Source organism: Astatotilapia calliptera, chromosome 5 (genome assembly GCF_964374335.1).
Source record: "Astatotilapia calliptera chromosome 5, fAstCal68.1, whole genome shotgun sequence".
Classification (NCBI taxonomy): Eukaryota; Metazoa; Chordata; class Actinopteri; order Cichliformes; family Cichlidae; genus Astatotilapia; species Astatotilapia calliptera.
The window spans coordinates 4,428,563-4,452,706 of record NC_137426.1 but is presented as its reverse complement, the minus strand read 5'-3'; the positions used below and the strand labels follow the sequence as shown (position 1 = coordinate 4,452,706).

Here is a 24,144-nt window from a genome sequence, read left to right as displayed (position 1 = left end):
AGAAACAATCATAGTTAGACTACAAGTGCTCACAGTGTGCTTTGGTGCTATATATCTAAAAATGTAATTGACTGTGCAGGCCTGCATTTGTCAAGATTCTTAAGGAAAACCTGTAAAGGTACATATTATCATATCATACTAGCCAGTTGTTAAGTATTTAACTTTTTGCGAAATTGTTTATGCGCTGCTGCCAACAGACATAATTAGACAACAAACTATTTCTAGGGAAATTTGGAGGCCGGAGAAAATGTCAACTTTTGCTATTAAAATTCAGAAAAAAAAATCACCCTTAAATGAAAAGACTTCACCAAACAAAGAGTAAAAATGTGTCTCTTTCAGTTCACCAAGTACACCCAGGAGGGTAGTTCGTTAAACGAAGGCGAGCGGAAGTTATTTCCAGTGTTAGAGGACCAGGGCTGCCTGCTGGTGGCACACACACGACACATGGAACAGATCACACGACGCATGGAGTCGGATTTGCCCGTACAAAATAAAGAAACCCAAAAAAGAAAACCTCAATTTACTCCCTTTAAAAATCCCTTCCTTCTTTTTGGCAGGGCTCCACCAAGAAGTAATGAGCTCCCACCCAAACCTCAGCACCAGCTGCTGTCAGGGTCTGGGGGCACTAAATATGTATAAACCAGCGATATAGGAGAGGGTAAGGTGGTCTGCTGGCCTGGTGGGTGTAAATCAGTAACTTCTGACATGAAAGTATTATCCAAAAAAATCTATAAATGTTAACATGTGATAGCAAAAAGTATAAAAATCTATTACTGAGATCACAGTAATGACACAGATAAGTCAGAGTTATTCCTGCCCCCCTGGGTTCAACCACACGTGGCTTAATTAACTAAAATGATTATTGATGTGGTGATTGTTCTCTCATGCATCTTATTTTGCTCACTGTGATGAATAATCTGGTTCAGTCTCTACGCTGGTTGTTAAATGTCATACTTTTAACACAGTAAGACGTTAAATTACATTTTTAATCATTCGGGAAGAATCTAAGCCAGCGCTTTAGTCACGAATCACATGAAATATAAAGGCAAAAATCTTAAAGTTAGATTTGTTTGATGATGTGGCAGGCATTTTAAACCAGTATGGTAATATCCTAAAGTTGCACAAAATGCACAAAAATACACAATATTCTTTTGCTCAAACCTGAATTGAACTGATTTATCAATAAAAATAATACACAAGTCAATTGTAGCAGGGAGGCTACAAATAATCTTTTCTTTTCTTCATGTTAAAGTGAAATCATGTGTAAAATCAGAGTTCTCTCTCAGCCTGAGGATTATGTAGTTCTGCACATTATCACCCAGACAAGTGTTGTTCCATCACTTTATTTATTTTTACTATCAAATCTGTTTTTATGAAAATCCAAGTGTGGACTGAACTTACAGTAACCTAATCAAACATATACTCTAATGCTGCCACACATTGCTCACTAGACAATGCACATTGTCCAGTCAAAAGCACAGTAGCTTAAAAGTCCCTCTCATTTCACAAAGTATGTATAAAGAGATATTGAAAGAGACTGTCATTGCTGTCATTGCACCATCTTGGGCAATTGCATGCATGACGCCTGTTGGGGTCATTAGGTGGCCACAGGTCTCCTCGACAGACGGGGAGATTACAGGCCAGATGTCGGCTTGTATACAGCAAGAAGGCGGCGGACTGGGATTTGTTTGGGAATAGATGAACTTTTGTATTTTCCAGAGCTGATAGTAGCATGTAATACGCTGAACAGCAACAACATATTCAGCATGTTGCACAACATTCGTGATTCCAAAGTGGGATAATAAGTGTGTCGTTCTGCTAACAGTAAAAGTTTTTCATAGAGGGAAAAATGTAATGTCTCCCCATGTGGGATTATTTTGGACATGTGTGGTCACAGAGGCACAAAATGGGAACAAACTTTTTAGCTATTCAGGTACAACACTCGAGGAAATAAGCAGAGGGAAACATTTTGCTTCTTTTCGTCATATAGAGACAAGGTTACTGGTACATCATCGTCCCTGCTGTATGTGACTACCACCACGTCTCGTGTCTGAATATGTTCTGTCCACTGGTTGAAATGTAGCCTGTTGGCGGTTGAATTACTCAAAACCACCAACGTGCCCCAAAGCAGAGACAGACCGCTCGAGCCTGGCAGGTCATTTTATTAAAAGCATGTTGTTCCTTTTCATGTCGGACTCAACGAAGGCATAAGTGACTAACATCGGAGGCCACAATCAGCAGCATCAACAGCAGTACAAATGAACGCGATAGTCACCGCTGCGCTGCCCTGTCTCTCTTCCTCCCAGTCTCGCTGTCTATACATCTCCCTCTTTCTCTCTTCTCCCCCACTTCTCTCGCTTTCCCATTTTCCGTTGACAAGCTCTCTGAATCTTTGACCACACAGCCTGGAAAAATAGCACGGAGTCATGCTGCAAGGCAAGTCTATCCCTGACCCTGATTCCCTCTCACCACATTTCCATCAGCACCAAAGTAAAACACATCTAATCATTTCAATTTTCCCCCTCTGTCGCAGTATTATTAACATTGTTAATTTTCTGAGGGTTGCAGCCCAAAAGGGAATTTTCAAGGGAAATGCATTACGGCGAGATATTCCATTGATCCACCATTATACACACTTACTTGGTTGCTGTAATGGTCTAATGATACCAAGAGGCCAATTTAAAACCAATGTAGAAAACAGAAAGTTAGAAAGACCTATGAAAAAATCCCTAGTATATGTAGACATTACCTAACATCTAGAAAGTCCTGCTGCTATGTTTTAGGCAGTCTTGAGCTTCGTTTCTATTAAACACCACAACAAATCATCTGTCCTACTCTTTACTACTACTTCAGGAAAGATTCCTCCTGTATGAACTTACTACTAAAAGACTATAATATCCGAGGTACTATGTACCAGGTACCAAAATATATATTTTCTTTAAAATCATCCAGATTATAAACTTAAAATTTACCACTTCCGAGACACAAGTACATAAAATAAGCTGCTCCAGAGTTGCCTACATCCTGACCTATTCACATTAATCTCTTCCACTGTGTACACATTTTTTCAATATTTTCTTTTTAAATTAGAAAATACTCCAAAAGGCGAGGAACACGTATGGTAGAATGTGGAAGAACTGGATTTTGATATCAGGACTGAAATCTTTTTATCATTTTTAATCATTTTCATTTTACATTTCTGACATATAAACATATAATTATACAACAATAAAACTAATTTCTCAAATTATCTTGATGTATGCTCAATCATGTAGGCAAGTAAATCCCAAAAGGTTGATTCTGTCCATCTGGACGTTTAACCTTTTGGGGCAGATTCTCAAATTGCATTAATAGCAATATGGTTGTCTCACGGACAATAACCATATCCAACTTCTTAATAGCAATGAACTGGTCTGCATTGGTGCATTATATCTTTATTCTCTTCCCCCTCCTGCCCCCCCCCCCCCCCTCTTTCTTAAATAGATAACTATCATATCTGATATCATATCTCACAGTACAATAATATTGAATGGGTTGCATTGTTGTATTTTGTCATGTTTCTCAGGTCTTTGTCTGAATTTCTACAAACATTATTGCTAAGGATTGTCTTATTGCATTGGAGTCACACTGGGTTAAATATGTACACTTGGGTTTTAAGGGGTATTTATTATTTTCTTCTTCTTTTTTTTTTTTTTTTTTTTGGGGTTGTATGGAAGCCCCAAACGCAATTTCATTGTTCTTGACAATGACAATAAATAAATACTACTACTACTACTAGCATTAATATTCACAGTGTTACATGAACAGACAGGACATACAGGAGCCTTTTTAAATATTGTGTTTCATTTAATTAGTAAAAACTTCAAACTGTGATTGTTGTCACGTACAGAGTATGAAACATGATTTTTTTTTAAAGCACCAGATTGTCACTGCCATCATTTCAACCCACCATTAAGCTGAAAAACCAGCAGATTCTTCGCCTACGTGTAACAGCTCCCACAGAAAAACTGTCCACTGGTGAACATGGCAGAGACAGTCTGTGTTGGATGCAGTTTCATTGCATTCCTTCAGTCATGTAAGAAGATTAGGCAACAGAAAATATATTAATCAAACTTGGTGAAGACATAGAGAGTTAGGAAATTACAGTTTTGGTGCAGACCCAGAACACTTTCTTCAAAACTACCAGTTTGGGTATTGGTCTTGGTGGAAGATACACTTTCTAAGTATCTTTGGAACTTAATGGCAAATAACAAAAATGAAGTATCTACCTGCCAGCAGCAATCAAATCAAAGAAGAAGATGATGCCAGTGCTGTGTCTGTGCAACAGAAACGCACAAGACTTCCATGTTTGCATAAAATCTCAGAGTAAGGTGTAGCCAAGTTTAAACAGCTCTATATTACTGATGAAGCAGTAAAGGAATCTATTTATTTAAACTTGCAGGTGGTTAGACAGAAAACTGGGCTAAATAAAAATGATTTTATTAAGAAGGCAATCACACACCACTTAATTCATTCAAACAGACATGGGTTGATGAGCTAGCTATGAAACGTGATAGTTGTCACATGTACAGTAACATAATGAAACTTATAATCAGCCCTGAGCAACAAAACTATGCCCACCCAACACCCAAAGGCTCATTGGGCTCACAGTGTCTATACGCAAAAATCCAAGCCACACAACGTAGAAAATAGCAAATAGGGCAGAGAAAGCTTTTTGAAGAGCCTGTTAAGAGCTCAACGCATTCTCTAATTATAGATCTCACTTGTTGTCTTTTGAAGAGAACTGTAAATGGGAGCACGCCAAAGTTTCAGATTACTACAAGTCTCATAAAAAATGAGGAAAAACAGCCCATGGCAGACCACTTTACAGGAGTATGAGAGCTTTTTTTACATCCCCTATCATTTCACTTAAGTGTAAGACATAAAGTATTAATGAAGAGTGAGAAGAAAAGGAACACTTCACTTAAAGACCTTACACCAGTAAGAGACCATGTGTCAAATGAGAGGGGAGAGAAATACCCCTGAAAGTGTCAAAAGACCGCCACGTAGAACACATCTGAGGATATAGATAGATAGATAGATAGATAGATAGATAGATAGATAGATAGATAGATAGATAGATAGATAGATAGATAGATAGATAGATAGATAGATAGATAGATAGATAGATAGATAGATAGATAGATAGATAGATAGATAGATAGATAGATAGATAGATAGATAGATATTTCATCATTTTGCCCTCAGTTCATAGTGGGCTCTGTAAGTTTATATGACTGCGAACACAGTCTTGTAGGAGTGTGTGACAGTGTGAACTATCGCATGTTGTGGCCTTTGTTCTTCCACTCACACTCCTTCTGGAATAAGAAAATAAAGCGATGAAGGTCAGTTGGAGAGCAGACTGCCAAATATAGCCGCTGTGTTCATGTGAGGGCCAGACTCTCCAGAACGACAAGCCCAGCTCTGACCATGCCCTGTAATTGAGGAGAAAATAAGGACAGAAATTATATGTTTATTTTTGACAACAATTTTAATCTTCTGTGCTCTCCTTCAGAAAACGAGACGCCCACAAAAAGGCACTGAGATTCTGTCTTACTCGAGACTCAGAGTTGAGTTTTTGACTTTTTTAACCAGTGAACAAAATCTGTCAAATGAACATGGCCTGTCGTGTAGGGAAGCCTCAGTAGAAGAAATTTAAATTCAATCAAAACTAAGCTACTACTGACATGTATATTTATTCCCCATTTATAACACAGTTATTGTACTGTAAACACCGCAAATATCATTACTTTAACCTTCATTTAGGCCTGCTTAGACCCACAGATTCCACTCTATTTAAATCCTAATGTTTTTATAATAATAATCTGTAAAAAGCCCTTCATTCACTCTTGGGCTCATGTTATGATCCATAAATGTACAGTTTTGTACAGTTTTTAATTTATGCTCAATTTTTCTTAATTTAACACATTTACATAATGTGTATGAATTTTTATCTTTATATTGTTATGCAATGAAAAGAATCAGCTGAAGAGTTGAGTCTGGCAGGTTTGTGATAATATAATAATTTGGATATAATGGAAACCAATAGAATTAACCTCTTAACAAATAGTAATTTATAGTTTATGTTTTGTGAATCTAAATGGAGTCTAACATGCAAAGAGACTGCTCCAGTCAGTGTAAAAGCAGTTTGGGAGCAAACTTGTTTTAAGCTGGCACACTTAAAACAACTTGAAAAATTTATCCAACAGCCCATTTTTTAACTAACAGTTTTCCTCTGTTAACATAATATTTGAAATACATTTTTTAGGCAAGACATATTTCTTACATATTTCTGGATTTTCCACTTTTTTCTTAATCTTAATCTTTTATTTCTTCCCCTGTTTCCCACTTTAAGGAAACAGTCTTCTTCTTTTTGGTCTTTTTTTTTTAAACTAAGCGTTTTAATTCATTTTATTTGATGTGATAATCTTTTCTTTATTTTATTTAATGACTGGATCCTTTTCTTCTTCGCATGCCTCTGTAGTTTAACCTCTTTAACCATCACAGTTAATGTCTGAAAAGCCAGTTAAATGCGTTTAAGAATATTGGAAACAGAGAGAGGGTTGAAACCAGAATAATAAAATCTCTGATAGAAACCACAGACTCGGTCAACTCATTTTTTTTTTCTTCTTTTTAAATTTATGTGGCAGAGGCTACACGTTCTTTTGTTATTTTGCTCTCTCGGAGAAGAAGCAGAAGAGAAAGCTTAAGTCGTTTCGCACTTTTTATTTGCAGTTTTGCAGTTTAGTGTCTAACACAGCCAGCTTATAACTGAGGGCGTGCGTGAGCGTCTCTATAGACGAGTCCATCCAGATAATTCTCTGAGGGGATGTCAAATGTAGTCGTTTCCTTCAGACTCCACTGGACTAATCCCAGTGGAAAAAATAATGCCAGTGAAATTGAAATAATGTCCACACTGTGATTGATGACTAACCCATTCATGCATTTATATTGAAAAAAAAAAAAGATTCGACACTCTCGTTTGGGGAGGTGGGATGTCCTGATTTTAGCCACCAATCTCCGTCCATTTTCCCTCGGCTCTGGGTTTTTATTGCTTCTTAGCGAGTCTTCAAAGAGCCCATAGCCTATAATTAGGGGGCGGGACCCGAGTGCCTCAAAACACTTCCCCGCGTTAGAGCCCAACTTCTTCCAAACTGTCCCGGGACTCTGAGCTGCGCTGCTCCCACTCCCCTCAGCTTCCTAAGGATTTTGTTTCTCAGGGATGGCCGCATCTATTCTGGAGGTAGGGAATGTAATTGTAAGTAGCTTTTCATTTTTCTCCTTCTTCTTAATACAAACTTTTGATGGTGGAATATTTATAAGAAAGTCGTGCAGTTACTAAGGAAGAAACTTCCAGTAGTTTCAGGTCGTCTCATAGGTTATTATACATAGTGAGAGAGAAAAAAATAAGAGTGATAAAAGAGATTTAAATATACTAAAGGCTAAGCTGCTGAAAGTGCCTTGAAATATTTCTATTCACACCGAGCCTATATTTGCACAAATTTGGCGTTTCCTTAAGATGTGATTGCTCATTATCTGGGAACTGTCAGAGGTGCAAGACATGAAGATAACAGGTCCTGTAAGGGCAGCAGGCTAGTTCATCTTAAAGGATGTCACGACTTTTTATTACTTACAAAACAGAGGAAAATCTGCATGAAGAAGGGAGTTCAACCAGAGTGTGTTGTGAGAGAAAGTGAATGAACTGAGAGTGAGTCAGATTTATATCTAAAAGTTAGCAGAATATTTGATTTTTAACCACGAATATTAAAAGTTACATGCTGTAGTTACAGATGTGTCACAGCTGGTTTGATAGTTGACACCTCAGCGCACAGTTTAAACAGAAATACAGGAATATAAGCTGATGTTTTATTAGTTATATCCATGTGTAAACTGTGCATCCAGCAGAAAGTCTCTGAAATGTTCTGCTGTAGCGTTAGGTACTTGCCACGTGGGAACCTAACATAAATCAAATTAAATTCTTGTGACATGTTTGAGTCAAATATATAATCTGATGTAATCGGTTCAGTTCAAAAATGGCACATTTTTTGCTTTGTAGATAATAAGATCACGACCGAGAACAATAGCTCGTTGCCATGATGGCAGTTAGATGACCTGGTACATATTTAAATCGTCTGTATGAGGAGAACTGTAAATTCAGGTGGATTTTTGTATTTTTCAAGCAAACATAAATGTTAAATTAATTTAAGCTGGTCGAAAGCAGTTTGGACAAAACTAAAAGTGAGGGAGTTCCTCCTTTGCTGAGCACAGCTGAAACTTTACAAACACAAACATCCACTGCTTAAAATTGCCGTGACCACTTAGAAAACAGAGAGAGGAGGAAAAGCCAGCGGTGGTTGTCACACATACGTTTTTTATTAGAGTTGACACTGACAGAAGCGGCAGCAGCAAGCAGCCATTTCCTGCAGAAAGTCTAATTTTCTCCCGTGTCTCCTCCTCCCCAGGAAGACGCACGCTATGGCTCCAGTCCTCTGGCTATGTTAACAGCTACCTGCAACAAGTTTGGCAGCACCAGCCCTGTCAGGGATTCAGCTACACCCGGTAAGACTGCCAGCACCTCTCCAGTAAAGAAGCCCTACAACATGACCTCTGACCTTCAGACAGCCAAGAACGGGCGGACCACAGACAGCAGTGGCCTGGCAGACTCCTACACTGGCTCCTTCACTTCAGCTGGAGGAGGAGGAGGTGGCGGGCTGCTTACACCCACTGGAAGTCCCCCTCCTTCAGCCGGAGGCTACACTACAGAATATAACCCTTTCTCTCACTCCTTCCAGACTTCGGTCTCACAGGACCCGTCTCTTTTAGTGTCCAAGGCCCATGCTACAGCCGATTGTCTCACCAGTGTGTATACTTCGCTGGATATGACACACCCCTATGGCTCGTGGTATAAGGCTGGTATCCACCCTGGCATAACTGCTGCTCCAGCTAATGCTACATCTTCCTGGTGGGATGTCCATCCCAACTCCAACTGGCTGTCAGCAACCCAGCCCCAAGCAGATGGAGGTCTGCAGGCCTCCCTGCAGCCTGTGGCACCACAGGCATCCCTTAGCCCACAGCTGCCCAGTTACAGCACCGATTTTACACCACTTAACCCAGCTCCTTACCCCTCCGTGGGACTGGGCTCCTCCTCACATCTCCTCCAACCTTCCCAGCACATGCTGCCCCAGGACATGTACAAGCCCAAACCTGTGCCAAGTGCAGGGCTAATTGAGAATCCCATGGGCCTAAAGCCTGCTAGGGGATCAGGGGGCTACAGCGGAGGGGCTACACCCACCCGGTCTTCATGCGACTGCCCCAACTGCCAGGAGCTGGAGAGGCTGGGAGCCTCTGCTGCATCCCTGAGGAAGAAACCAGTGCACAGCTGCCACATCCCGGGCTGTGGGAAAGTCTACGGCAAGGCCTCCCACCTGAAAGCCCACCTGCGCTGGCACACCGGCGAACGGCCCTTTGTTTGCAACTGGCTGTTCTGCGGGAAACGTTTCACCCGCTCTGATGAACTGGAGAGGCATGTGCGCACCCACACGCGGGAGAAGAAGTTCACCTGTCTACTGTGCAACAAGCGTTTCACACGCAGCGACCACCTCTCAAAGCATCAGAAGACCCACGCAGATTCTGCAATGCAGGGCAAAGCTGTAGCTGTGGAGGGAGACGCAGATTCTCGGAGCGAAGAGACCACAGAGCTCAACTCCAGCGCTGTACCTACCAATCCTGTCGCTGACCAAATCACCAACGGAGATGAGAAGACTGGCACGCCTAACGGGGTGGAGAACAGCAGTGGATTGTTGGAGATCTGACTTGATGAAGTCTTGAAATTTTAGAGGTGTTTTCTTTTCTTCTTTTTGTTTTTTTTTAAATAGGAAAAAAACTCACCTTACAAACACAAAACTGTATTTTATTTCAAGACATACAAAGGAGACAGTGTTTGAAAAGACTTGATATGATACAGGACTGATAAAGGTAGAAATCACTTCTGGACCACACACACACAAGCATAAATATGACCAAGCCTGCAAACATATAGCGATCCTCAAATGTATGCAGACACACATGCACAAATATGAGCGACCGAGACATAAATGAACACAATATGCACATGTGAACAGGAATAACTATGAGCAAATGTGCAAACATCCATAATGCATGCATGCAGGGGGATACACAAAAGTACGTCTGCTCGGAAACACATACAAGTAAACATGCTCGTGCACAAATTTTGTAGCCTACACACATTTTCTGCCTTTCAAATGAGACAAACCACTGGGGAAATTTAATCTGCAAAAGCAGAAGGAAAAGAGCTCTGAAGCCGCAAAAGGAAAGTAGTTTTAAAACGAGACTTATGGTCAGGATGATGGAGTCGATGAAGCATTGCATGCCTAGAGAAAAATCTGATTTACAGCTGTACTTTGATACTTATTCATTATTCTTGAAACAATCAATGGACAATCTACACTTACAGCTTTTTGTTGCCAAAGACACTCTGTTGTACAAGGTATTGCATTTCACCTTTGTTTGCTGTTTGCTTCTTACCATGTCTAATTTAATTTCATATTTACTTTAATAATCTAATTTATGTCTTAAATTATACACATGAAAGATTATCTTGCACCTGCAGGAAATACCTGAAGAAAAAAAAGAATGCAAGATGGTTGAAGCCGGCCAAAAAGAAAATGAAATACATTAAATTAAGACTGTTTTTTCTTATTTATTAGCTATAAGGAAGAGTTTGGGGGTTGTTTTAAAAGTTTTATTTATAAACCTTGAAGTTAAATGTGCGTGTAAACTAATTCTTATATAATCTTTTAATTGTGAAGTCTTCCATACCTGGCAAAATAATGATCAATAAGGGCTTTCTTCCTTGTTTGTGCATACTATATATTGACAACAGTATATAGATATGTATATAGGTGTGTTATTTTTTTATGCATTTTCTATGTTTTGTATAACTTTCCACAAGAAATGATGTCTAGAACGCTTTGGTTACAACAACAAAGAACGTAAAGTAAAAGCTTAATTTTTTTTGATTATTAATTTTGTTATTTAGGCAGAACTGAAGTCCTGGTGTTTGCTGACTTGTTGTGAAATGAGTGTAAAAGATACTGTAAATAGCGATGAAGCATGGTACACATGTTGTAAGGTTTATAGTGTGGAATAATGACAATTTTGGTGCTTTTAAGAGTAAAAAAAAATTTGAAAGAGAATTTTTTTGTGTTGTTCCTACACAAAATCCTTCAGAGAGGAAGCTTTAACATGAAGACGGAAATAATGAGAAGCAATTCTTCCATGAGCCTTCACTTTATCATTTTATCACACTTTATCCCCTTCTCTCGCCTCACTTCACATCATTCTTTTCATATCTTACTGTATTTCCACCTCAGCCTGGCTAACCAAATACTTTCATTATCTTTTGCAGCACAAACAAAGCTGTTCACTGAATTGGAGTCTTAACTCCACACAATGACCCCCTTTCAGAGATCCACTGTAGTTACACTCAAGACAATTACTCCACTCTCCAGCTCGAGAGGGGTAATTACTGAGAGCGATGCTCCAGGAGAGTCAGGAGAGAGAAGAAGAGGGGATTAGGACAGGGGAGCTGTGGTTGTATTGTTTATCCAGGGAGGCGGTCAAACAAAGAACCCCAATTAAGGAAGGATGCGGGACGAAAGACACGATGTGGAGATACAGACGCTGAGAAGAGGCCGAGCCGATCCCCCAAGCATCTTTTAAAACGCCTCTCTTTTTCTCTGCCACTTTTCCTGGGTTTGAGGAAGAGTTAAAGTCCCAACAAGTGGCACTTGTTTGTCCTTCTCACCACTTTCTTGTCAGGTTACTCAGGCTTTTCCAGACTAATAAAAATACTTTAGGAGGGCGGATTTCCCGCTGTGTTTTAAAAGAGAGATAGCCTCAGGATAGACCAAATGAGGCCCCAGATATGTGCACCAGTAGCAGTGCCAGACAACAATGATTTAAGGAGCTAATCTTTATCATAATTAAGCATATTTCCAACAAGATATAGCAAGGCAGGCAAGCACACATGACAAATTTAGAGATATGGTCAAGTTTCATGGAAAATCTCAATTCATAAACAATTACAATACATTAAACTAGAACAGGAAACAAAACACTGGCTTCATAAAAGTAAAGACTTTCATGACAGAAGTGAAGAGGAGACCTGCGCTGTTTGAACCCCCCTGAATCTACTGACTCTACTATTGTAACATTTACACTTCCCAGGCTGCATGGTTCCAATTTAGGGCTTCTAATGAGCTGTAGTTGAGGTCAATTTATATAAAACGTCCCGGGGCCGACTCTGTCATCAAGGGCCGACATGTTTATGGTGGTCTGAAGTGGGCACACGGTCGAGTCCACAACATAAAAGGCAAACATGGGGAATGAGGTATGGGTAGGGTGTGTCAGGCCAGCGAGAGAGGGTGGGGGGGTTAAGAAGACGGTCAGTGGCTTTTAAAACCTCTGCTACTACTGGTATTTTCTGCCTTTTTAAAATACACTGCCTTTGCAGTGGTGGTGGTATACTGTAGCCTTAACTTTATTTTTACTTCTTTTATTTAGAAAGCCAGGAAACATTAAGTGTTTCTTCAAGTAACAGCGTAAAAAGAAAATATACATGCAGTGACACATAGAGGCAAAAAGCAGAAGCTGGGACAATCTGTTCCATATGGTTTGCCCACAAGTGCCCATTTGCTCCATTTACAAAATCAAAAGCAGACTTAATAAGACTAAAAAGGTTATTCCAGAGGATCCTAGACACACCTGCTTAAGCCATCGTGCAACTAATTTCCGATCTAACAAAAACAAAGAAGCAATTTTAGAATATTTCCTCGCCCGGTGTTTTGTTAAGCGTTGACGACTCGATGAGTTACGCAAACTCAAACTTAATGAATTACTCCGGGGAGGGGATCAGATTCCAGTTCATTAGAATGAAAGCCCTCATCGTGATGTGTTGAACAAAATGCTAATTAACCTCTTTTCCTGCTATTATCCGGTCCTAACTGATTAGTCACATAAAACAATGGGCTGTGTTCTGATATAGCCACAGGCACAAGTACCCCTACCTCTACCTGCCCGCATGTGCGGGCGGGGGTTTGTGAGAGGCAGGACAAAAGCGCAGGTGTCTGCAGGTGTGCCTGGGTCTCTGTGGCGAACAGTGGGCTGAAATGGGAAAGAATGTCAGCATGCCCAGAGGCTCAACAGCCAGGCCGCAAGTAACGACAAGATAAGGCTTTAGTGGCAAAGTGGAAAAGTAAAGTGACCTGAGTGAACCATAGCACGACCCGAAGAGCAAAAGAGGTCAGGCTAAACGAAACAAAGGTAAAGGAGAAAGACATTACAGGTAACAGAGGGCAAGAGGTAAAAAGGTCAAGCATGCTTTGCTGATGATTTGTTTTTATCTTTTTTAGCAATGCTTTACGTGGCTGAAGCGGAAACTGCACTATGAAAAAGTTCAACAAAAGATGTCTCTCAGTGATTAAGCATCTTTGTGGATTTTGCTTTATTTGCGCAGTAAATTCCACTCAATCCCAATCCTACTGCATTACTTCCTAAATCTCCTCGCTGTGCTACACTCACCGTAACACTGGCGATCGAGGTTTGGCCGACCTTGGTGTTAATGAATCAAGTATAAGCCGTGCGCCTCACACCATCAAACTTGTAATGCTTCTCTTATTTCCAATGCTAATCTTACAATATTAAAGCTTTTTTCCCCTAGTCTGTGAAGTTCCTTTAAAGTTTAAAAAGAAGTGCTCCCTCACTGCCCAACGCACCAAATGCACCACTAAATGAGGCCATTTTGTTTATAGGAACTGTGGGAGGGTTGTGGGTGACTCTGTGCCCCTTTAAAAAGATAATATGCTTCCCATTTAATGGCCTCCGGATGACAAATTGCTTCCAGGGGAAAATTAGGTTAAGAAAATTGCATGTGTGACACGTAAAGACATATCTGCTCAACTTAGGATGTTTGGCATCCATAAGTCAAATATGCGCAGTAATAGGTGCAGTTGATATTCTTTGAAGAAAAAAACACACACACACGTTTGCTCACAGGCTTTGAATGAGGTGCACACGTGGGCTGTTTGTCAATTATCACGTACGCCCAATCCTGACTGTCTTCGCGTGCAAATCACAGCTTTAACAGAATCTATCACGAGAACATATACAGCAAAGCACGGTTTACCCCATTTTTGCCATGATGGAAAGTTTCTTTCTTTCAAGACAAGCAGGCCTATATCTCTTGGAGCTGGTTGGAAAACCACTCAGAAAATTGATGGCCCATTATAACCTAATACCGTTACAAATATCTAGAGCACCATTAAAGTGTTCTTTCCTTTTGAAAATGCTTACTATCTTGACGGTATTCTGACTGACACAGAGCCCAAACCATCCTTGTTTACTTTTTTTAAGTCAAGCCACTAAATACTTCCTTGGAACATTTAAAGTGAAGGGATTTAAGAGAGACAGTGCAGAGAAGGGGTGGCGGAGGTGTAAAAACCCACAGCTCTCAGGAGAAAAGGTAGAGAAAACAGAGTCGGGGAGAACCGCCACTGAAAGAACAGCAGTAAGTGAGAAAAAGAACGGAGTCGAATAGTAAATGAATCTGGATGCGAATCAACAGAATGAGGAAACTGAAGAAGGAAAAAACAGTCAGGGAGGAAGGAGGGAGAAGAGAGAGAGACAGAGAGTCGAAACGCAGAAGGAGAACGGAGCGATTTGGGTTGGAAGTGGGAGCTGGGAGCCAGGGTTGGCAGGGTTTGGTGGAGGAGTGTGGTGGTTCAGAAGTCCTCCAGCGCGAGGCGCCAGTGTGTCCGGCGGGGGCCCTGACCATGAGCTGCCTCACCCCCCCAGAGCCACGGCCACAAACCCCCTCTCCCCCTTCACCACCACCACCGCCACCCATCCAACCCAAAACCCACTGGCAGGCAGCGCTTCACTGAAGCTGCTGCTGCTGCTGCATGTTTATTTAATATTCTGAAGAAATTGAAATATCTTTGCGGGTTAACACACATACATACACAATTACATATCACTCACTCACACATACGTACAAGCGCGCATACATTCACACACATTACCACCACAATATATAAATAAATAAAGTCGAGTAATAACGTTCTCTTGATCTGTGGCCAAGAGCGGAGTCGGAGAAAATCTTTTTCAAATGGTGTTTTCAGAAGCGCAGAGGGAGGGGCGTGAATGTCTGACGCTGCGTGTTGCCTGAGCATGTCAGTCTCAGTCTGGTTCCATCAGAGAAAGAGAGAACATTCACAGCAAAAGATACTCCCAGTGTGACAGAAACACAGAAATTTAACCAAATGTGTGACTGTGCTGATATATTCAAATGACAGCTAGTGGATCGTGTAGATTCAGTGAAAAAGAAAAAAGAAATCACAGGTTGGGCAATTTAGCCACAGAGTGTGTGGTCCGTGAATGGGAGCATGTATATGAGGTGTTTGAGAAGTGTTAAATGAACAAATGTGCATGCCAGCTTTTTTTTTCTGTGTGCGTGAGTGAATGTATATGCACGCACATCCATAATGAGTGTGCGATCATTACAAAGCAATTCCTTCAGACAGAAATCCCTTAAACAGCCTTGGTTTTGGTCTTCATGCTATCCCCCTTCTGTCTCCTCTCTCCTCAACAGCCACCAACCACTGCTGCTGCCAAAAATAACACAGGAGCGCCACTCGAACCCGCGCCTCACCACAGCGCAGCCTGGCCGCAAGAGAAGGATCAAAACACACACAAAAAAGGAAACACATCATATTGTGGAAGGAGGGAAAAAGAGCAGCTCGAGGCTTCAAGATATCTACTGATGATTTTGGCAAGCAAAGAACCACACATACTAATGCACCAGGCCAAGGCAGGGAAAAGGAAAGTGTGTTTGTGGATGTGCGCATACAATTTGGATGAAGTATACTGTAACTGCTAAGAGATGGCATTCATCGCTGATCTCATTCAGTCAAAGATTTAACCACAAGCTCAATAAAAACGCTTACATTATCACATTATAGGTCAATAAATTGGAGCCTTCAGCTGATAAATAAAGTCTCGGAGAATAAGACAAATTAACGCTGAAAGTATGAGTAATGAGGAGGAGGGGTGCACTCCGGTCACAGATACTCAGGTCAGTGATAAATCACGCTGCTCGGATTGTAGGTTTAGGAGTTCAAATGGGAGGCAGTTCTACTCATTGTCATGGCCAGTTCACTTTGTGTTGCGTTTGGCAAAGCGGGCTTATCCACACTGACACGCTGATGCCAGTGGACGAAGTTTTCAGAGCTCCGGTTCGACAGTGGCCAGCAGGGCTTTGCAAGCGCACCATCATGGGATTAATTGTTGATCCCCGGAATTAAAGATAATTCATGGAAAGGTGGAAAATGCTAATAAAATGAAACATTTTACGAAAGCGCTGCTACATAATTTGGAAAGGAGACTCTGACGTTGTGGGTTCAGATGATTTCTGGGGTCTGCACGGTTCCTTTGGCTATTTATGAAGACACATCTTTCCAAACCAAGCAGGGAAAAAGATCCCAAATTAAAAGAGCTGCCTGACTGTAATATCATTGTAAAAACATTTACTTGGGTAAATTATTTTTCATTGTAATTGTTTAAAATAAATTAAAAGTGCTGAAAATGTTTATTTTGAAAGTTTATAACCTTTTTATTCCATGTAGAGGTTTAACTCTGGATGTTTTCAGAATAAACACTTTGGGGCATATCTGATTTCGAAACCTTATTTTCAGCTTTAGGGTGGTCAGTCCACTACACGAAAGGAATTTCTCGTGTTGCCACGTTGGTCTGTAGTGGATATGACAGGTGCTGGACATCCCAGGGACCCGACAGGGAGGGCTGTCAGCAGGGGAAATCTATAGCTAACTGTCGCCCTCTTCTGGTTACATTTAGGAACACCACACCATTCCCAGTAAAACTTATCAAAATCTGTAGCCTATAATTGGGCACATACACAGTGTAGCTACCTCATGCAAAACATATACAACTGTAGAAATTACTGTAAAAAAATAAACTGTAAGGCCATTTTTTTATTTACAGGCTAAACAAATAACTTAAAAGTTAAGTAACAAATGTAAGTCAACGTGATGCAGGACTTCTCTATTTTCTTATCAATCTGTTTTTAAATCCTCAGTGGCCTGAGGTGGAAGATTGGCTACCGTGAAAGCGATCATTTACCAAAAAATGTGGACCATGTTCACGGTTTGGAGATGATGGCTCTCACAAAAGACAGCAGGCAGAGCTGAAGATGCTGAGATTTGAGCTGGAGATGAAGCTGCCAAGCTGGGGGAAAGATGAAGACCACTGAGAAGATCCATAGATGCAGCGAAAAAGGACATGTAGTAGGGTGGTGTGACAGAAGACGATGCTACAGCAGATGGTGTGTTTAGCGCCCCCTACAGGGAACAGCCGAAAGAATAATGTCTGAATCTTTTACCTCTCTAATGTGCATAAATACTTGGATTGACGCCTGTTGTTTACTTCTGTCTGTACCATCCATAGAAAGACATGTTTCGTGAAATCTCAACGTTAAATGTGCCAAAACAGATGTTTCGCAGTGAGCCGATGACGTCATATCATCGCGCCAGAGGACTCCGCTATTGTAGTCTGTCGGGGCGGCAGTGACGGGGGGGCTTTGCTTTATGCCGTCGCCTCATCATCTGTAAGGGGGAACAATAAACAGCGTCTGATGAAAGCAAGTGTCTGTTTTGGTGGGGGGGATCTGCCATCCGAAACCGACCGGCTCTGTCTGCGTGAAATAGGGAATGAACGACGAGACAGCATCGGACAGCTGGAAGAGAAACTCCGGGTGCTCCAGGTAAAGCTAAGCTAACAGCTCCCCCGGTCAGACCACCACACTCCTCCTCCAGTAACAAACAAGACGAGAAGGCTGGCTTTTAGTAGGGTTTCAGAAACAGAGCTGTAAACACGAGCTGCTAGCATTTTTTTTCCTGACAGCTGCATGTTGCAAAACTGTGACGCCAGAATGACGGCATCGGGGCTGCTGGAGACTTTGGTGACATTCGTGGTGTTTTACTCAGTTTCCACACTGTGTTCAGACTCTCCTATAATAAAGTGGCTACACTCACACTGAAAACTTTTGTAAGCTTCCCCTTTCCCATAGAAAGTGACTATTAATGAATAATTAGATCAGCGATGGCTGTATTGATCTACAGCACGTGCATTAAACAGGAAATCTCCACTAAAAGGTTTTTTTGTTTGTTTTTTTGGTCTAAGTCTATCCATGTTTGAGGACCTGAGCTCCATAGAGCTTATCTAGTTGTAACACTGAATTATTCATTATTAAAGCACATTACTGTGGACAGCTTGCACTTGAAGGCTTGAGAAAGAAATGTCTGTGTAGGTTCTCAGTCGTCCAGGTCATCGTAATCTAAGGACTTTGGAAAGAAAAGGGACTGGACTTCTTTGAGTTTCTTGAAGATGTTTTACCTCTCATCTGAGAAGCTACGTCAGTTCTAAGACCAAATGCTGGAAAGTCCTAGATTGTAAGCAACTGTTGATCATGTGCCTCATCACATGGGCCAAGATGTGAAACAGGGTGTTGGTCATTATCAGCAGAGGTTTCGGGTGAACCCACTGTGAGACATTGCTTCACCCTATCATGTGAGTTACATGGGAAGAGATCGCAAAACTACACTATAGGTGGCAGAGAGTTCAAAAATGGTGCTTCAAATAGATGGCTTCTTTCACTCCTCTTTCAAACTGTCTTCTTTGTCCAAAATGTGAATATTGACATCCTTGAAAGAGTGACCTTTGACCTTTAGATGCAGACGTACAGCTGAGTCTTGTCTTGTCGAGGTGGCTCTTCTGTGTTGTGCCGTGCATTTATGAAGTGGCTGTTTGGTTTCTCCAGTGAGAATGAAGCACAACTTTGCACAGATGTTTTATGATCATTTTTGCAGCCATATATTTTTATACAGATCAGACTTTGAAATCATTGCATTTTTCTTCTTTTTACTTCATTTTTTTATTCTACTCTTCTGTCAACATTATTTGATATTTCTGTCAAGTTTCAGGGGAATTAAAATCTCCTTTAATTGGTGAATATAAGCATAGATATATGTAACTGTAATTGTTTCTGTAACTCTAATTTGAAGACAGAGAATTCAAAATATATAGAAAAAGTATCAAAAATATAGTTCCCCGTAATATTTAGTGAGATTTTTACTCTCCTAATAGTTTTTGTTTTAATTTTTTAATGGAATAAAAAACTAGAGTGATTAAAAAATAAAATAAATATAGATATAAAAATGAAAATAAAAATAAATAAGAAATAACAAAGTAAAACTATGAAGTTACACACAGTATATTAAACCCTATATACAATTATTTTTCTTGTTTGCATGAAAAGGTGTTTCTGGAGAGTCTGTCTCATGCGAGGTTTTTCTCTTATGTAGTATTGAGCAAATGCTGGCTGTGAATCCCGGAAAGACGCCCATCAGTCTGCTGCAGGAGTATGGAACGCGGATAGGCAAGACCCCAGTGTATGACCTGCTGAAGGCCGAGGGACAGGCCCACCAGCCCAACTTCACGTTCCGCGTCTCCGTTGGAGAGATCAGCTGCACCGGCCAGGGGCCCAGCAAGAAGGCAGCCAAGCACAAAGCAGCTGAGGCTGCTCTGAAGATGCTAAAGGGAGGCCTCGGAGGTCCTGCTGGAGTTGGTATTGGAGTAGACGGGTTTATTGGGGTTGATGTGTCTACTGATGCAGATGGGTCAGTTTTTCTGTTTAATTTTTATTTATTTTCTTATAAAACAACCTCATTACAGTTAAAATTATTTAAAAATGTTTATCCATACAGCTTAGTCTGCTTTAAACATCTAATAAGCAGGCCAGCCTGAATGTTATGAAGAGCATTTCAACACTTAACAAGAGTAAGATAGAGCGTTGTGTGGTTTCATTGTTTCCTTTTTTGTTTTTTCTCAACCTCTGTGTAGTGCCCAGTCAGAGATGAAGACCACAGGCACTTCACAGCAGTCTGAATGCAACCCTGTAGGGGCTCTGCAGGTAAACGCAGACAGCTACCAAGGTTTCATTTTGCTCTCATTATTTCTGCGGCTTATAAATTTTCCAACTTTTGGTTTCTTTTTTTACTTTGTTCTGTCAGGAGCTGGTGGTGCAGAAAGGATGGCGTTTGCCAGAGTACACGGTCACTCAAGAGTCTGGTCCAGCACATCGCAAAGAGTTCACCATGACCTGCAGAGTGGAGAGATTTGTAGAAATCGGTACGTTGCTTTGTTTCAATCTCTCAGCCTGCGTGCGCGTGTGTATGTGTGTATGTGTGTACCATGCTTACATATCTTTGTGGGGACAAAATGCCTGACCCACGAGTTTCATTTTTGAGACTCAAAATGTGGTTTTAGTGTCAGGGTTACAGTTAGGGTTAGGCATTCAATTTTAATGGTTAAGGTAAGCTGCTAGGAAAAGCATTGTGTCAATTAGATGTCCCCACAAAGACATGAAAACACAATTTTGTGTGTGGGTGTGTGTGTGTTCACTAATGAAATATTATTGATAGAAAACAGCTTAATAAAACTGAGCAAAATCATATATCTTTTGTTACACCTTTCACACTGGTCAACTAAGTTGTGACGTTCCTTGACTTACTCTCTTAAAGCATGAAAACTTAAGAGATATCAAGCACATCCTTTGGTTTCTGATGCAATCTCCTCTTCCTCTCCAGGAAGTGGTACATCTAAGAAGCTAGCCAAGAGAAACGCAGCAGCTAAGATGTTGTCACGCATACATGATGTCCCCGTAGATATGAGGACCAGCAATGATCCTGATGCCGAAGATGATACATTTACTATGGTGGGAATCAAACGCTGTTACACTGACTGACAAATGTTTATTAAGCATCATTAGAGGAATTAGAGTTTAGTTCACTTCTACGTAGTAACAAACTATTTTTGTAAATTTCATTTTTCTGTATTTCCTGAAGCATTATTAATTTAGCATAATCTCTGATTCATATGCTCTGTTGTTACTCTTCTGTCTCATGGTTATGGCACGTAATGACATTGTCCATTAATTCCTGCATGCACAGAACATGGGCAGCAGAGCGGAGTCGGGTAAAAGTAAAGGCTTCAGCTGCACGTGGGATTCTCTGCGTAACTCTGCCGGTGAGAAGATCCTCCAACTCCGCAGCCACCCTCTGGGCATGCCCTCTGATTCCAACTTCTGCTCTTTGCTGAGTGAACTGTCTCTGGAGCAGCGCTTTGATGTCAGCTACCTGGACCTTGGTGAGTTCACAGACCGTACCTGTCACACTTCTCTCTTGCGTTCTTGCATTCTCGTTAAAAGGAGGATGGTATACAAAGCGTAAAGAGCCGCTGCTGATGCGCCTGCTGACAGGAAGAGCTGCATTTTTGTTAGTATCTGTTAAATATGGTAATTCAGTGGAGTTTTCACTGCGCTGCTTAAGATCTGTTAGGTTGTGAAAGCCTCTTACTGTTTCACATCTGGTTTGCACCATCTGCACGCACTTGCAGAGGATGCAGGGTAGATTTTGATGTCATGCCCATAAAAAAAAGGCAAGCTGTGTTGTGGTCGTTATTACTGTCACCAGATATTGAGGAAGTAGCCTGCAGCTGCTTGTTATCTTGGTTTTATGTAGAACCATTTTTTTAATGTGGACAGTTTCAATTCGATTCAATTTTATTTATATAGCGCCAAATCACAAGGCGCTTAAAGCTCTTCACCGAAACAACAGTTTAACGTAGCAGATTTACATTAATGAATCGAATTATTGGCATTTGTTTGTTATCTCTGCTCGATTTATTTGTGTAATTAACACACATTTTCTTTCTTTTTTTTAGTATTAAAACCTGTCACGGTCATTATTTTATCTTCTGCAAACTATATGATCTATGTAATCGTGACAAAAGTGTTAGTTTTTCTTAAAGTACGCAGTAGATGAGGGTAGTTATTACTATATTCTTATATATGTTTTAGTTACAGTAGTTTTGATCATATTATTATTATGCCTGTATATGATAACGGTACATTGAATTAGATGTACAGTATTAATAACAATGTTAACTGTCAAATCTTTCATTCTGAAGTACACCACACATATGTTATGATATTATTTAAAAAGTAGCAGCAATCCTGTAAATATCAATTTTATAATAAAAATGAAACTCGTGATTTTGTATTTTGTTCCTTCTGTTCTCAGAGGAGCGCAGTCTCAGCGGCCTGCGTCAGTGTCTCGTGGAGCTCTCCACGCAGCCAATCACCGTGTGTCACGGCTTCGCCCCAAACATAGATGGTGCCCGAGCCAACGCAGCCCACAATGCACTGCAGTACCTCAAAATCATGGCAGGAGGGAAATGACGAGCGTGTCAGCCCCCCTCCCTCACAGACTTGAACTCACCACTACAAAATGCCATCATAAATTTCTACTTTGGATGACGGAGGCACTTTTGTGATGAACTCAAATAACATGAATTACCTCAAATTTAGAAATGAAGACTCTTTATGCCCCGAGATTTTTTAAAAGTCCTATTGATGATGCCAATGAAGATTTAGTTGCCCCCCCCCAAAAAAATCACTTGACATTTACAATATTTATCACTAATTATGTATTTTTACTTTTTTATATCACCCTAGTTGTTTTCATCTGAATTTATAAATGGTGCTATCGTGGTAAACTATACGTTGCAAATTACTTGAGATAAAATTCTGATGCCGTGAAATGACCAGGGCGTGAAAGGGGTCTGAAGAAAATGGAGTGGAGTCATCCGTTCACTGCTGCTTTGTTAAATCCCTGTTTTCATGCACGGACCTAAAAGAGCCCAGACTTGAAGAAAAATTAAGAAAAAGAGACTGCTGAGTTATTGTCATAGGACAATCATCTTGAAGATTAACCATTTTACACACAAGTGTTAAAAAATGTTGGTTTTAGTATGAAAATAGCCCCCCTGTCACATGCTAGTTCTTTGTTTGGGTCTGTTAGATTAGGTTTATATGATTTAATGTTTAATAAACACATTATTTGTGGCTACACCTTTTGTCGCCCTCTCTCTGAAACAGTCCACTTATATTATTGTGCGGCCTTTACAATAGACCCCCCCACCCCTCCCCCATATGTTCTAATTGGTCAGTTGAACTGACACAGTGGTATCTGAAATCCCAGTGTCTTGATAATGTTTTTAATGTTCTGGGCTTTTTAAGGTAACTTTGATGTTAAATCAGGGAGTTGAAAATGGTTTTATTTAATGAAATGTTTCACATTGCTGTTTCCATGGAAATAAAAGCATGTCACTGGGTCTTCAGAGGAGTAAAATAGTTTTACTGTAAGATTCAGCAAAGGCAGCTTCCCATTACTCATGATGTGTCAAACTAGCCTCCATGCTGGCTTTACATCAGTCCGTTACGCAGTGACATAAATTAGTCTATTATGTTTCAGAACGACTACTTTTGCCGTGTAAGCAAACCTTTTTTTTTAACTTTCCAAACAAACAAAGCTAAGCAACCCCCAAAACACTGTTAGAGGCTCTTACATTTAAAACCCCCAAATTAAAGCTGACTGTCTGCTGCGCTGTGCTCTGAATGTTTGGCTATGTTTTCTAAAGAACATTAATATTTTGGAAACTCCGTTATGAATTGCCCTCACGTAGTTTCATGATGTGTCACAGTCTAATTTCTTTTCTTTCTCACACTTTACGTTAAGTTTGTAAATTCATTTCTGTTGCGATAAAGACACAGCTATGTGTTGGCAGAAAAAGGAAGCGGTACAGTGAGTTTTATAATAAATGTTTGTTCTTCTCAACATTAAACTCACTCTCGTGTGTTAAGCTTTCAATATCACACACCAGACAAAGCCATCATGTCATGTGGACTTCCAAAAGTATTAAAACAATCCCCTTGTTTTTCTGTTGATGTGACTGATAAGTTTCCACATAAAAGCTGATGACTCGCTTCCAGAGTATTCAGTGTAACTGCCTGTTGTGTCACTTCACCTTGCCTTATTGTAGCTGTTAGCTTGTAAAATGCTGTGAAGTCATTTAATAAAATTATTTTTTGCACTACTACAGAAAACGTCT

The 24,144-nt window shown here is 40.5% G+C and overlaps 2 protein-coding genes across 3 annotated transcripts; both read left to right on the top strand.

The window, feature by feature from the left end:
- The first annotated feature begins 5,476 nt into the window (after window positions 1-5,476).
- sp7 (Sp7 transcription factor) lies at window positions 5,477-11,255 on the top strand. Of its 2 annotated transcripts, none has more exons than XM_026166341.2 (2): window positions 5,477-7,282; window positions 8,502-11,255. In XM_026166341.2, the coding sequence occupies exons 1-2, from the start codon at window positions 7,262-7,264 to the stop codon at window positions 9,849-9,851; spliced, it is 1,371 nt and encodes a 456-aa protein (XP_026022126.1). In that variant the 5' UTR covers window positions 5,477-7,261; the 3' UTR covers window positions 9,852-11,255. The 2 variants fall into 2 exon arrangements, with proteins under 2 accessions (XP_026022126.1, XP_026022125.1); XM_026166340.2 differs by having other exon boundaries at window positions 5,478-7,297.
- A 6,395-nt stretch (window positions 11,256-17,650) lies between these two features.
- Window positions 17,651-24,139, top strand: tarbp2 (TAR (HIV) RNA binding protein 2). Its single transcript, XM_026166761.2, has 7 exons — window positions 17,651-17,896; window positions 19,497-19,811; window positions 20,035-20,104; window positions 20,205-20,322; window positions 20,781-20,908; window positions 21,144-21,339; window positions 22,275-24,139. The coding sequence occupies exons 1-7, from the start codon at window positions 17,844-17,846 to the stop codon at window positions 22,430-22,432; spliced, it is 1,038 nt and encodes a 345-aa protein (XP_026022546.1). The 5' UTR covers window positions 17,651-17,843; the 3' UTR covers window positions 22,433-24,139.
- The last annotated feature ends 5 nt before the right edge of the window (window positions 24,140-24,144 follow it).

Excerpts from the sequence above, each read along its gene's own strand:
- sp7 (XM_026166340.2), top strand. The coding sequence starts at position 7,262 with ATGGCCGCATCTATTCTGGAGGTAGGGAATGTAATT. Across the intron at positions 7,298-8,501 it reads TGGAGGTAGGGAATGTAATT|GAAGACGCACGCTATGGCTC; the intron begins GTAAGTAGCTTT and ends CCTCCTCCCCAG.
- tarbp2 (XM_026166761.2), top strand. The coding sequence starts at position 17,844 with ATGAACGACGAGACAGCATCGGACAGCTGGAAGAGAAACTCCGGGTGC. Across the intron at positions 20,105-20,204 it reads ACCCTGTAGGGGCTCTGCAG|GAGCTGGTGGTGCAGAAAGG; the intron begins GTAAACGCAGAC and ends TTGTTCTGTCAG. Across the intron at positions 21,340-22,274 it reads TGTCAGCTACCTGGACCTTG|AGGAGCGCAGTCTCAGCGGC; the intron begins GTGAGTTCACAG and ends TTCTGTTCTCAG.